This window comes from Athene cunicularia (assembly GCF_003259725.1).
Source record: "Athene cunicularia isolate RWA chromosome 3 unlocalized genomic scaffold, athCun1 chr3_part1, whole genome shotgun sequence".
Taxonomy (NCBI): Eukaryota; Metazoa; Chordata; class Aves; order Strigiformes; family Strigidae; genus Athene; species Athene cunicularia.
This window is the reverse complement of record NW_020799097.1, coordinates 25,324,361-25,339,133: the sequence shown is the minus strand read 5'-3', so window position 1 is coordinate 25,339,133 and position 14,773 is coordinate 25,324,361. Positions and strand designations below refer to the sequence as shown.

The 14,773-nt window shown below is 35.7% G+C and overlaps 1 protein-coding gene across 1 annotated transcript in view; it reads right to left on the bottom strand.

The window, feature by feature from the left end:
- Positions 1–14,773, bottom strand: part of MCPH1 (microcephalin 1) — a 131,470-nt gene that overhangs the window by 97,850 nt on the left and 18,847 nt on the right. Inside the window, 1 exon segment of the mRNA XM_026845199.1 lies at positions 10,749–10,854. Within this exon segment, the coding sequence (XP_026701000.1) occupies positions 10,749–10,854 (106 nt within the window).

Here is a 14,773-nt window from a genome sequence, read left to right as displayed (position 1 = left end):
CGGGGAAAACTCACATACGCAAGCAGAAACATTTTAAAGACCAACTAGGGCATAAATTAATTCTGTCATTAGCACCAAATAACACCCAATGTATACTCACTTTTCCAAATGATCTACTGTGAAGTCAGGCATAGTTAATTTTTTTTCTGCTGAAATTTTAAGCAACATGAACTTCTTTCCCCCACCTCCCAGCTTCACCAAGGTTAACAAAAATAGTTTGTGCCCTTCTGTGAATAATTTAAAAAAAAAATTAAACATGACTTAAGAGTGAATCTTTTTCATCTGTTCAGATATTAAATACTGGTTTTGCTTTCATAATGATCCAATGAGGTGAACAATTTCTTTGGACAGCTGACTTATGACCAACTAAAAGCACAGCAACATAAAACTACAGCTGAGATACGCTATGCCCTGAAGTAGAGTAGCTTCAGTGAAATTAACGGTTTGATTTTTAAGCCCTCATCAGCCATCCATTCAATTTTTGGCAACAGTGGCTACCATCCACCATGGAAGGTTCATGGGAAATGACATCTGCCTTAGCTACTTCATTGCAGACATCAGTGGCTCAGTTAACACTACTCACAACGGGACACACATTGGGCAGAAGCAACTGACACAGAGACACACACTTCCATTGTGCAGGCTGTAAGGATGAAACCATTTTAAGAGGGAAAGAACCATTTTGCATCACCCCAACTGTTAAATACTGGGCTTGCACAACTAGTAACACCGTGAGGTTAATTTGGATAGTTGAAGTATTCTTGAGATTGCCAACTATGCAGGAATGAGTGTAATTTCAGGTGAAGATACTACTAAACATGTTTGCAGACCAAAAAAGTCAAACTTGGATTTATGTTGTTTGTGTTAAGATACAAGACCGTAAACTTCAGTAAATACCCTGCTGACAAGATTGCAATCCACTTGATGATAGTCAACAACCTGAGCTAAAGCTTTACTGCTCTCCAGACAATATGATAAACAACCAAACAATACTTTTCAGACTTTGAGCTGCAACAGAAATATTATGAAATGTAGAATAATAATTAAAAAAATAAACAATTAAAAAAAATTTAATTTATAATCCTTCAAGATCCTAATCATACATGCACACCGATCTTTCAAAAAAATTTTCTGTAGTGTGATCAACAGCCACTGTTTTCAGCACTTCTGATTCTTTATACTAGTAGGAAGTAATACATCTATTAAGCAATGCGGTACAAGGTTTGTTTGTAAGCTCATAATACAATTCTAGAAAGATCACACCACTAATCTGTAAAATGTTTAATTTCAATGTAAAAAAGAATGGTAGTATTTGTTAAATTATTAAAAAAAAAAGTCAAATGCTGATGAAATGGAGATTAGGAAGTCTTTTGTTTAGATTAATTTTCAACAATTTTCAAGAGCTGTGAGGCTATAATTTAGAAAGTAGTTCCATCAACTAAAAGATTTCTGGCCGGTAGAGTCATGTCAGATACCAGTAGGTTTATGTAGGGTGTTTATTATTCCAGGAGTTAAATTTCCCCAAAAAGAGAGGATCTAACCAGCAGTTGCTTTTCCTCCTGGTAGTTTCTGATGTCAAGAGGGAAAATACTTTACACTGAGTAATCAGCTGCAGTCCAGTGGATTGTTTGGTTTTCTGGCATGAGTTATGACCTCAGTGTTAAATGTAACAGTGTAGAAAAGAATTGCTATCTACCAGTAACTGGAGTTAAGTTATAGCATAGATACGTATCTTCACCAGTGAGGTGTGTATGTCTCAAGCACTGACTGTATGCTCTTACTTCTTACACAGTGTTTATGTACTGTTCCCCTCATGCTCTTAAGCCAGAAAAAATTCTATCCACCATCAAGTCTAAGAATGCAATAGACTTTTAAATAAAAGGATGGAGATGGTATAGATGTACTTCAAATAACTTGGGATTTTATTCTCTGTGCTTATCCCTATTTACTCTTCAGCATGGGTAGCTCTTGAGCATACTCCTACTTGCCTAAAAGCAAGAATAAAAAAACATGTTCTGACTTTATGTAAGACCTCCTAAACAGACTCTGGACCAAAAAAATCACCATCTTCGTGTGTCTCTGTGTGTGTTTAACAGTGAAGGGTTTTTTTCTTAATTCTATGCAGACAAAAATAAAACCTCTCCATATACTTAGGCCACTATTTCTTGAAGAAGGTTCTGAAAAAGAACCAATCTGTTCATCTGTTGACTGAACAGAAATTTGGTGACAATTTTATATAAAAACGTGGGTGAACTCATCTCCTGGATCTTACCTACCCTGGCTGCTAATACGACAAACTGCAAAGTCAACCACCTGCTATCATTGTCATGGCACATGTTTCCAGTATTCCAAACAGCAACCCATACAAGAGTGTGAACAGCAGCTGCTGTCCCTGGGACAACAGGAAACACCCTAAACTTGAGAGGAAGTTGTACCTTTTGCCATAGAAAGGTACTGACTTGAAAAGGCACTTTTTTTAAAGTTAAGAAATAGATGACAGCACTTCAGTAGGTAGTCCAGAAAAGCCAGCATGAAACCTATCATAAAGAGAATAATTTCTGGGGACACAAGGCCATGAATCACCCCACTAGGTCCATCTACAAGAGAATTTCCTGGCAGGAATGGTAGCACCCTAAGGTGCTACCATTAGGACATGTCCCAAAGCTTGCACTCTAAGATGTAACAGCAGATGCCAGGAATATGGCTTCTGTTCTGGAAGCTCTCACCTAGATGTGGGAGAAGTATGAGGAACAAATTCACTAGCTGGACAAAGTCCAGAACCAGAACTGCCTTGCAAAGGTTGAGTGAAAATACTCATGAGATTAAACATACAGCAGGATTTAAAAAACTGCCTCAAACCATGGGATACATAGACACCCTTTACAGTGCTTTTAATCCTCTAAAAAGCATCCGCATGACCAGTAAGTACCAAGTCACAGGCAGTATTTTGAGACTATTTTTCGAATATTACTCAGAATATTTTTCAGTAATTTTAGCCATATCATATTAACCTTGCTGATACTAATTTTAGTTTTTCTTACACATCATTCTTATAGTACTCAATATTTTTTAAATCCATTAGGCCAATATGAAGTTCTTTGATTTTTTTCATTACTTTATACCAGAATAAATATTTTATCAAATAAGTATCTGCATATTCCATTTATATGAAACTGTGGTGGTTTAACCTTGGCTAAATTCCAGGTACCCACCAAGTCACTCAATCACTTTCTCCCTCTTTCCCCTTGTTTTCTCAACAGGGCAAAGAGTGGAAAGAAAATAAGATAGATCAACCCTTTGTGGGTAAAACAAAAGCAGATTTAATATAAGCAAAGCAAAGGTCCACATGTGGAAGCCAAAAAAAGAAAACAGATTTATTCTCTATTTCCCATGAAGGGGGCGATGTGGGGCCTTCACAGGAAGCAGGGCTCTGATATGCGTAGTGGTTGCCTCGGAGGACCAAGGGTGACCCCAACCCCTTCCTCCTTTCTCCCAGCTTTATCCTGAGCAGATGTCATATGGTCTGGAATATCCCTTTGGTCAGTTCGGGTCAGCTGTCCTGGCTGTGTCCCCTCCCAAGATCTTGCCCACCCCGTCCCACTGAGGGGGGAAATGTCAGAAAGAGCCTTGGTGCTGTGTAAGCCCTGCTCAGCAGTAGCCACAACACCAGGGTGCTACCAACACCCTGCCAGCTCCCAGCATAAAACACAGCACCGTGAGGACTGCTGTAGGGGAAAACCAATTCCAGCTCAGCCAGACCCAGTACAGTCTCCACCCCTTACATTCCATAACATTTACGTCATGCCCAGGTCCCACATAATATTCATTTATCCATTCCATGAGCTTTCTTCACTCCTCCAGATGTTCAGTGACTTCGCTCCCATCTGTCAAGATGGATGTTCAGGACAGGAGAAGTATGTTTAATTGTTGGACTCTAGCACCAGCTAGGTTTGGGTCGTCAATGCACAGAAACAAATACTAACACTACTTATTGATATGACATTTTGTTCTCAAATGGTAATATTATTACAAAACTTGGACATTTGGAACAAATGACCACAGGTATATTTTGAATATAGCAGTAGCATAAGCTGTGTCTTGCTAGTAAAAATAAGCTTTCTTGGATTTCTATTCAGTGGCATATTTCAGACACTCCAAGGAAGCAAACTTTCTGCAGTGATGTATAACATCAGATCCTTTTACCACTAACACTCAGTTACCTGTCCCACAATGCAGTCTGCTCAAAGCTTGTTTCCTAAAAACTTGTTTCTTCAACTTTATGTTGATTCAGCTAGATAACTACAGTTGAACTTGCATCAACTATTCAGTTGTCATCAGCTACAGTTGCTCAGACACTTTCAGGATTACTTCATGCAAAATGAGACATCTTGTTAACAAGAAACATTCTGGGATAAAATCAGATATGCGTAAAATCACACCACCAGACATTTGTCCTAGTACGTAAACGAGCTGCTTGGGACTGGATCCCTGTTCACGAGGAAGCCATGAAGTTATTAGTGCTTGAGGCATGAGGCAGGAGCATACCAGGCCCTGGGCCCGATCCACCCCACAGACCCACTTCAAATTGAACAGGGTTTTGCAATCCATGGAGTATCTATACATATATGGCAAAGGGGACCAGAGTGCCCCATTTGCCCCGCTGGGTTCCTTTCATGTAATTTTAAGGATGCAGAAAAACAGTATTCCACCTGGGAAAAAGTTCCATTTGTGGTAGCCCTAGCCCTACAAGAAGCTGGAAGAATCATACGGAAACAATCCATCTTATCTTGGAGAGATAAGGACATGTGTACTTGTTGGAGTTACTGTTCTAGCGGACATAAAAATCAAGATAGACTGTGTAATAAAATTTATAATAAAACTAAAGATTGTAACAGGAGTAAATATTGTGGTATACCCTGTACACACTACCCTTTGAAGAGCCTGCTACTCACTGCAAAACCTGAAGTATATTTTATGGATTATAACAATATCCAGACTTGTAAAACTAGTAGTATATACGTAGCTTCTCTGGGACTAGCATGAGGATGTTCTAGCAGAAAACATCTCTACTCCATCTGTAATCCTGATGTGACATCAATTTGTTCTAGAAAACATCACCTAGCAAGTACACCTTCTAAGTAACTAGACAAGGTATGTTTTAGGAGAACTGGATTTACAAGTCCAACAAGTATCAAAGATAACATTTCAAAATTGTTTAGCTTTAGATACCATATTGTTAAAAGAGAAAGGAAGATGTGATATGTTAAATTTAACTGATGAAGAATGTTGTGTCCATTCATAATACCAGTACTTGTGCAGGGGAAACGCAGGCCAAAATGAAAGAAATTGCCAAACTGCCAAAATATTTCAGTCACTCCAGCCAAATGACTGGTTCACTAGATCTTGGTTCACCTCGCTCCTGCAGTCCTGGGGACTCACGGGGTGCAGGAAGTTGTTAGCACAAATTGCAATAACTTTATTGGTTGGATTTTTGTTCTTGATAATTGGCATAGCTATTATCTGATGTATAATTGATTACCCGTCTACTCACTGCTATTCCCTCCTTTCTCCTGCTGTCCACTATGTTCGTATCACGACCCTAGAAGATGATGTTGAAAACACTCCACCAACCTAGAAGATGCCATTGAAAACACTCAACTGACCTAGATGACGACCTTGAAGACATTCCACTGACTCTCATTGTTTGACCCACTGGGTGGTGTCACGAACTGTTCATAAGCAAGAAACTGTTTGCAAAGAGGATGTCTCAAACAACTCAAGTGGGATGGTGGGGACACACACACACGCAAAGGAAGCTCTGCAAAAGTGGCGCAGTGGGCCATTTCTCTCCCCTTCCCTCCTGTTGTTGCCCAGAGACAGAACTTGTCTAACTGTGCAGGTACAAGCCAGAAAAAAATTAGAACCTTCTGGAACAACCTCCTGCATATGTGTAAGAAGGACAATATAAAGGCAACACCCCACATGTATCTTGGTCAACCCACAACCTATAGACCACGCTGGCTACTCTGTGACAATGTGGGATCCAAGGGTGGTGATTTCCCCTTTTCCTATTCCCTCTTCCTCTCTTTTCTCTTTCTGCTCTCTCTTTCTTACATATATTCATGTGTATAAGTTTTGTAGGAGTTGAATTATGATGGGTTGATCATTGACAGGTTATTAGGAAAATATCCTCATCGCCAAAGTGCCTTTATCCATTGCCAGATGGTTATCAGTTGATTTGTGCCAAATTGTCTCCATTCATTCACCAAAGTGGTCAGTTAATGAAGTCATCAGCACAATTCTACTTCTGAGTCATTATCATGACTCAGCCTGCCCTGCGGCTCTGTCAAGCAGAAATGGGCTCTTCCACTGGCACTCAGGCTCTCGGGGAATTCAAAAGATTCACCCCCTTGTAACCCACCATGTGGGACGAGACAGTCAATACCATAAAACTTTCTCGATGGTACCATGCAAGCACTCTTACAATTTGTAGCTTCAGTCACTAATCTCATCAGTACACCCAGAAGAAATCAATTTGAATAATGGTCTGGTAAGATGATTCATGTTTTATAGTTACAGATTTTCCAGGATATTAAATTTTCTTTTGCCATCAATAAAATATTTTCAAAAAGAAGGATTTTAATAACAGGATCTAACTGTGACCTGCTTCACACTAATTGTTACATACCATGAGCTTAAGATTATTTGCAAAACAATTTCTCTTCTCTCAAAAATCTCTTAAGATCAGTGTTGATAACTTTACCTTTAACCAAATCCAAGAGCTACAGAATTACAAGCCAAGATGAATCTGTTTAAAAACAAAACTGAAGGAATTTCAGTGAAGTCCATACTGTCTTCTCTGTGAAAATGTTTTAATTATTGCTCATGATGCTTAACTTTTTTTCACATGGTTGAAGTGTTTCTTCTATTCACTGAGAAGACAGTATTTTAGCAGTTTGAGTGTAAAATTTATTCTAATTGCATTTCTAGTGATGTAATACTGTTAGATCCTTTAAAAGATATCTATCACCTCTCATGTCCCTCTAAATTATGAAACAACTTTTTTTTTTTTGAATAAAAATGGCAGTTAACTGGTTATTCACAAGCCTTTCTCCGATATGTTTAAAGTACAAATTGTTTACATTTGTCACATGCAACAGGTGTTGTGATAAATGTAAACATTTGTGACATTAAGCAATGAAATGAGCACTCATATCAACAGATTAACACCACTGTAACTAACTTGTTTGAACGCATTTTTAGCTTTATTATTTTTAGTTCTTTCACTTTGCCCCCCCCTATGCAAAGCAACAAAGAACTATCTATTCAATTCAATGGAATAACTGAAAACTACATCGCAATGCATAAATGTTTTATTTTATTCCTGCAATCCATTATCATCAATTTAGATTTCTAGACCACAGAAGCCACCTGCTGACATTCATAGGCATTAATCCACCTTGTTTATCCTTACCCACTCTGCATAAGAATTTGGAGCTATCCTCAATTTTGTGTTGTTGTGTCTCTAAACTAAGAGGTTCAAACCTACAGCCAGTTTTATAAATCTGTCTTCATGCACTGCATTTGAATACGTACAACACACCAAAAGTCCTGGGTTTTTTGGGGTGGTGTTGTTTTTCAAATCTAGAAAGTTTGTTCCTGAAGCCATTAAAGATTCCTGAAAACCTTACTTATCTTTTCCCAACATGCCCTCACCTGCCATTATAAACTGTGCTGTCTTCATGGTTTTTGTTACTTGACGGTACAATCTTAGATAACTTTGATTAGAACTTTTCCATGTCTAGAGTACAATAAGAATGCATATATAAATAGTGTAGATAAAATAGGAGTACTTGTAATCTTAAATTGTGATATAAAAGTACCTAAACAAAAACATTCTTGATTTTAACTTCAGCTAAGACAACATACATGAAACTCAATCTACATGAGGTTTTGAAGAAAACAAACGCATAACACTATCACAACAGAGCATACATAATCTACTATATTAAATTAAAGAAACTATAAATAACAAAATGATATAACCATGGAAGTAATAGTAACACTTGGGTCTGGTCATATTTCCTAAAATATTTTTATATGGCTTTTTTAATATTTACCATCACATAGTGAACTCTAAATGCCAACCAACATGCATTCGCTACAGCAAATGAGTTCTACAGTGTTCACTGTATATACACTGTGAATGAGTAGTGAATGAGTTATAACTAAAGAAACTGAAAAGTTTCAGTTCAGACAGTGTCTAGGCATTACATTCAGCAAACATCTAAAATGTTTTTAAAGTGATACTAGATTTCAAACTCTCATTTCCATGAAAAAAACTCCTAACTGCAATTTATATTGCCCCCCAAATTGAGACTTATAGCTAAGTAACAAATTTAATAGATTAGACTTATAATGGATTCCCAGAACAGCAGCACTATGAACTGAAGCCTCATACTGGAACTATTCAGTACAGAACTACATATCCTCTACAATAAGTTAAAGGGTTTGGGGTTTTTTTCTGTTTTATATATAAAAGGTCTAGAGATTCACAATAATCACATTTCTGAAAACAGTCCATTAAAATAGCTAGGAAATGGCATTTCTTTTGCACTTGTATTTTTAACATAAACTTAAAGATTTAAATAAACATTAAGAAATTCTTCATAATACTATGACTCAATAAAATAAAAAATATTTGTACTATTTCTCATATACTTTTTGCTTTGGGCAAAGGAAAGAAACTATAATGTTCTAACTTTCACATTGTCAAACATTAGCAAAATGTTGCAATATTTAAACTGCAGCCATTGAAAAAAGTTTTTATTAAACATTTGTATAACGTTTAGTTGTTTTTAAAAAGCCTCAACAACATATTATGACTGGCACTAGAGAAGCTTTACAACTTTATTCTTTATAAAGATTTAGACAGTCTAATTTTGTTCAAAACAATATCCTCTTAAAATTGCTTCACTAAGAATTTCCTACAGATCTCCAACATTGGCTTTAAAAATTTTGCATGTACGTATGCATAAAAACAGTGGAAAATAGATCTTAAATAGACATTCATAAACTATATATTAAAATATAGTAACAGACAATTGCTTGAGGAGAACATGAAGTAAAACTTTCCAGTGCAACAGTCTGGTTAGCAGACTGTCTTGTTAAACCACGTAAGATCTTTTTGTGAAGTTCTTTTTACTTTTCAATCAAAAAAGTCCAACGTTGTCTCTATATGAACTTGCACAGTCAAAATACAACTGGATACCTTTAAAATCATTAAACAAAGCACTCATCACATGAAAAAAAAGAGTATGTGCTGCTATTTTACTGATATTTGAGGCAAATTGTATTATCACATGGCTGAAATAGATGGATGAAAGAAGCCATCTCAAAACACTGAAATAGGTATTTTCTCCAGCTGCTACTTAGCTCAAAGATACCACCTTTGACTGCAAGACCAGGTCTCAAAGATGGGAACAATATAAAAGAACTTCATACAGTTTTCTGTTTCTCTTCAGCATATAATACGTTGGGATCTTCAGAGAAATGAATCAAAACTACCCCTACCACATAATGCTCTTGTAGTGTAATTACACTGGAGAAGGAATCAGTACCAACAAATCTGATAAATCTCCAAGCACCATTGACTCTAGCGTGTGGATATACATTTAGCAGCTTTAGTCAGATTTCTGTGTGAGAAAATGAAACTGTTCTGGATAGATGCCTTAGTCTAAAAAGTAGACTTTTTAGATCTTATATTTCTATAGGACAAGGATCTAGAGTGAAGTTGATTTAAACATTCTACATAATACTTAGAGTTATTAGTTATACAAATAATATAGATATATGCATTTAGGAAAACAAAGTGAAAAAATACTTAACAAGCAGTAAGACAGAGGCAAGAAGTAAAATAATTTTAACTCAGAGAAGATCACTTGTTCATGGAGATTAATATCCCATTCTTCAAGATGTTTAAAAGGATGAACAGTCTAGTAATTTCACCTGCTCTGACCTTTTACATAAAAGAGGATCAAAATCTGTGATTAATCTCTTTGAAACTCCATATATAGCTACCAGTGAACACCTGTCTAATTTATTTCATATAATTACTTACCTCAGACATCTTTTACTGCTTTAGGACTTCCCATTCTCAAAACAATTCAGTGCTTGTTTTAATTGTATGACTTGCTACTTACTGATAAAAAGAACACTATCAGTTTTATATTTACTTAGAAAAAACTTTTACAAGGAAAAAACACCTAAAAAAGATTCAGTGCTGACCCAGTCCTCTCACTTTTCTTATATCCAAACTGAACTCAAATAATAAGAAATTTAGCTTTACCTAGAAGAAAATATTGTATAAATCTTTATCCTGCAGAAACATCCATGGGGTATGATCCACTATAAAACAAAAATCTCTACCCCATTTAGTAACTCCTCCAGAAAGGATAGGCATCTTTTCAGTTTACTTTAGCAGCTTTTCAACTAAACCAGTTTGAGCTGGCTTACCAACCTTCTTTATAACATCAACTTGGCATGGACTCTGCCACCACAAGTTACCAGAAAGATGAGTTCCATGGTTATATGTATTGTCTTTGAATGTATTTCCAAGAAAGTGAGATTCAGAAAGAGTTTTAAATTAATAGTGCATGGAAAATATGTTTTTTTTTTTGTACATACAAAGGCATTCAGTGATTCTTCAAGAAAAAGAAAGAGCTTAACAAACGTCCAGTTAAACTCACCTTTTGAAGTCTTCTTTTAAGCCCCCATCATGCTTATCCTTTTATTTATTAAAAACTTTGCAAGATCCATCAGTAACATGACACACTGAAATTTCATTTTCATCACCTAGAAACCAAATTTAGAAACTTGAAATGAAAAATGCAACCTTGTGAAATAAAACTGCCACCACTTATCATAGCACATATAGCTATGTACAATTAAGATACCTAAGTGAATAATTTGTACCAGTTATTTTTTCATTGTATTTCAGTTACAGAAAAAAGCATGACACCCAAACATCTGGCTTCATCTTTCTGATCTTGCATCTGATCTTGTGAATGAATTAGCTGTAAAACTCCTGATTTCCAATATTTTGAAAACCATACATTAACTAGAAGTAGAGAATCAGCTAAATTGCTATTTATTACAAAATCTGCAATTTCTCTGAATACAGAGATATTTGAAGTTGAAGAAATGGTGGCTATCTTCCCTTTCCTCCTGAAATGTCAATGCTTTCAATACACACACAATGTTTATCTGAAATGACCTGAAGGTCTGAAATGTGTTTTCAAACACTCTGCAAGCAAATCTAGCAGAGCTGTTATCAGGCAAAGATTGCATGTAGATGAAGGCATATCAGTCCTATTATTTATAAAAAGGCATCATCCATAAGAATGTACTATAATGTGGCTGCCAAAAAGGCAGTATTTTTCATCAAGTATTTTGTGAATTAACATATATTTAATTCAACACTGTCAGGATGACTTTTATAAGCACTAAATAATAAGCTTTTGAACATTTGAGAAATTAACTTGCTTGCATAAGATGAAAAACTTTGATCTATCTTTTGATCAATGAAGTCATAACTACTGAATATTTAAATAGATAATTTTTCCCAAATTTAATTCAATGGAGTCTACTTCAGGACATGAGTTAATTTTTAATTTCAGAGAAATGCATGAGACCAGTTAAAGAAAGTTTAATAATTAGTGATTAAAGTGGTCTAAATTCAACTCCTCCCAAATAAGCTTCTGATTACTTTTGGAAAATACTGAAGGGTACTATCCATATTTACTAGTCTGACTGCATATATAACTACGTATCATTTGTTTTTCCCCTATCAGCTACTTAAACTCTTGATCCTTGAGATGACTGAACAACAAATTGCAACACAAAAAATGGTGACATAATTTCCCATTACCAGTTATTTATTTTAAAATTATAACTTTAAAACTAGTGAAAATTTAATGACTTCTTCACACTGAAGTTTCACATTTCATGTGAATTTATGCAGTATTACAGTAACTCTTGTGTAATGCAAGTAACCCTGGCTTTCAGGTACACTCATTAATTTAAACTCAATATTTAAATACAAAGTGTCATTTAAAAAAGGGAGAACTAATTACTTAACTACGTCAATTTTAGTATTGCACTGAGGCCCATAATCTTCAATCACTGAGCAAGACTGATGGCAAACAGTTGAGGAGAAAAATCTTGCCACGCAATCAAATAAAGCTAAGAAACTTAAGTAATTTTGCATGGAAAAAAATTTATAAACATATCTTTTGAATCTTAATAAAACCCCAGCACAGGACTGCAAAGGTTGTCAGGATCACTTATCCTGAGCAGATGGGGGTAAAGCTAGGTATGTCTCAATTTCCAGTAAGTTACTTCAGTCACTGTAAAAGGAAGATCCACTAGTTTAGGGTTTTTTGAGGGGTGGCTTGGGGAGGGAGCAGTGAGAAGTGGTGTAATATTCCTTATGCCACTCTTGGCCTGAATGCTCAAGCTCTGCAGCTCTTGACCCACTTGCAAGGAAAGTCTCAAGACCTGTATGCTCAGAACTCATTTCAGCTAGGGTTCACTCTCATTTGTTCTTCAGATTTACAGGAAAGCAGAAACAGGGGACAACATCCATCATCTCTGATTATCAGTTCAGGGATCTATGAGGACTGTTCTTTGTAATCCAGTTCCTACTTCTCTCCTATCAGGACTTCTCAAACACTTCCCAGCTTTTCCATCTTGTAGGTCTCAAGCTTCACTGTCTATTGCCTGTTTTTCCCTGACTGCTTTTTTAATGCAGTTGCTCAGTCACAATTAAGGGGTTTTAATCTTTAGTAGCTTTTCCTAGGTTATTTCAGATAAAGTTGACATGCAGTTATCCCTAAATTTAATTCAAATATGCAGCTAACTCATGCCACTGTGGTCCATTAGATCCCCTAAATTCTCTTCTAAAACATTGCTCAATGACTAGTGTCAAAATCAACAACTCTGATAGCACTACGAAGTATTGTAGCAAATCAGTGACTTTAATTTGCAATTTATACCTCTTATACTCATGATCATTTATCAGTGAGAAGTTTTGAACCCAAATATTATCTTCAAGTTCCACTTGATATTTCCTTTGAGTTAAAAAGCAAAGTAATGATTAGGCACAGCAAACTAGTTCTGTTCAATCAAATGAATCATGTCTATCTGAAAAATTTTATCTATAGCAGTGTTCTACTTTACGAATGATAATGAAGTATCACTGAAATTAAGTTTATCCCAACTATGAAGAAATTGTCTGAATTTGTCATCATTGTATGCACAGAACATTGAATAACTTCTGCTGTGTTGTAGTTATTATTCCAGCAGGGAGAAATACTGACTTTTTGCTTTTCAGAACATTATTTCTTCAAGTCTCCTGAAAGCTTACATGCCAACCAAGTTCTCAAACAGAACTTGTTAATGGTTAGAACAATTGTATGTTTGTCATGCACTCTAGGACAAGTGTCAACAGGCTTTGTAATTTAAGGACATCAAAATAATCCTCAACCTGTTCCTCTATTCAGAAATTTGTCCATTTTTGTTTTAATAATTACAATTAAAGTTTTCATGAGGATAAACAAAACAAGGAATCAAGTAAGAAATAGTTTTCATCTTCATCCCTCATTTGTTTTTTAAAGACAGGGTAAAATGTCAATAGAGGACATCATACAATATTTTTAGTGAGCCTGCCTTCTTCCAAAACTGAAGACAAAAAGCATATAAAATCTAAGGAACTTTTCATATGTGTGTTTCATAATGACAAACAGTTTTTTAGCAGCATTAAGCACCTAGAACCTCAAACCTCAAGTAACTCATTCATCTAAATTAAACTTAATTTTTGCAACAAATAACAAAATGATATTCCAGATTCCCCATCTTAACATTGAACTACATTAATTACACTATAATGGGTCTTAGCTTATTGTCTTATGATCAACTAAGATACTTGCCTCCCATATTCACCATAAATATCTAAAATTAACTCAGCTAAGCCTTATGTTTATTTTTAAGAATGGAAATAATGGTATGTTCCAGTTCAAATTTCTAAATTATTTTAGGATGATAAAAATTGAAAAGAGCGTATTCGTGCATTCCTTGCCCAGTATTATTCATTGTTGTGGCTTTCCAAAGAGAAGTCATAGGAAGTCATCAAGTCTGAGCAAGTATTGGCATTCTAATCCATGTGGTTCAAGTGCCAACTTACCCTACCATGAGCTCTAAAAAAAAGTAATAAGCAGAAGGACTGGATTTCAAAATAAATCAAATCAATTTACAACATGAATGACAAAGAATTTCTTAGAATCTCCTAGTAACACAGATCATCAGCTTTCATGAAGGATAGCATTATTGCATTATATAATTGTATTTAAGACAGAAAAGCCACCGTTTTCCTCACTTTGTAACTGCTAAAAATTTAGGCACCGACACACAAAGGCCAGTTACACAGCACTTACTGATTACAGAGCACTGAAATTTATGAGTATGGCTGGCTTAGGGCAGAAAATTAATTTCATCTCCAGAAACAAAGCTGAGAAAGTGAATGAATAGAAAAGCATCTTTTAATATTCTTATAAGACCTAATTAATTTCAACTCTTGTATCTGTCACAGTTCTCTACTTGAACTATGACTTGGAGTAAGATGAAAATACATAGCCATGTTTATGCCTGCACTGCTCAGCAGAACATGTGGGCAGCCATGAATGTACCCTACAAAGGTATGTGAAGTTTGCTACAA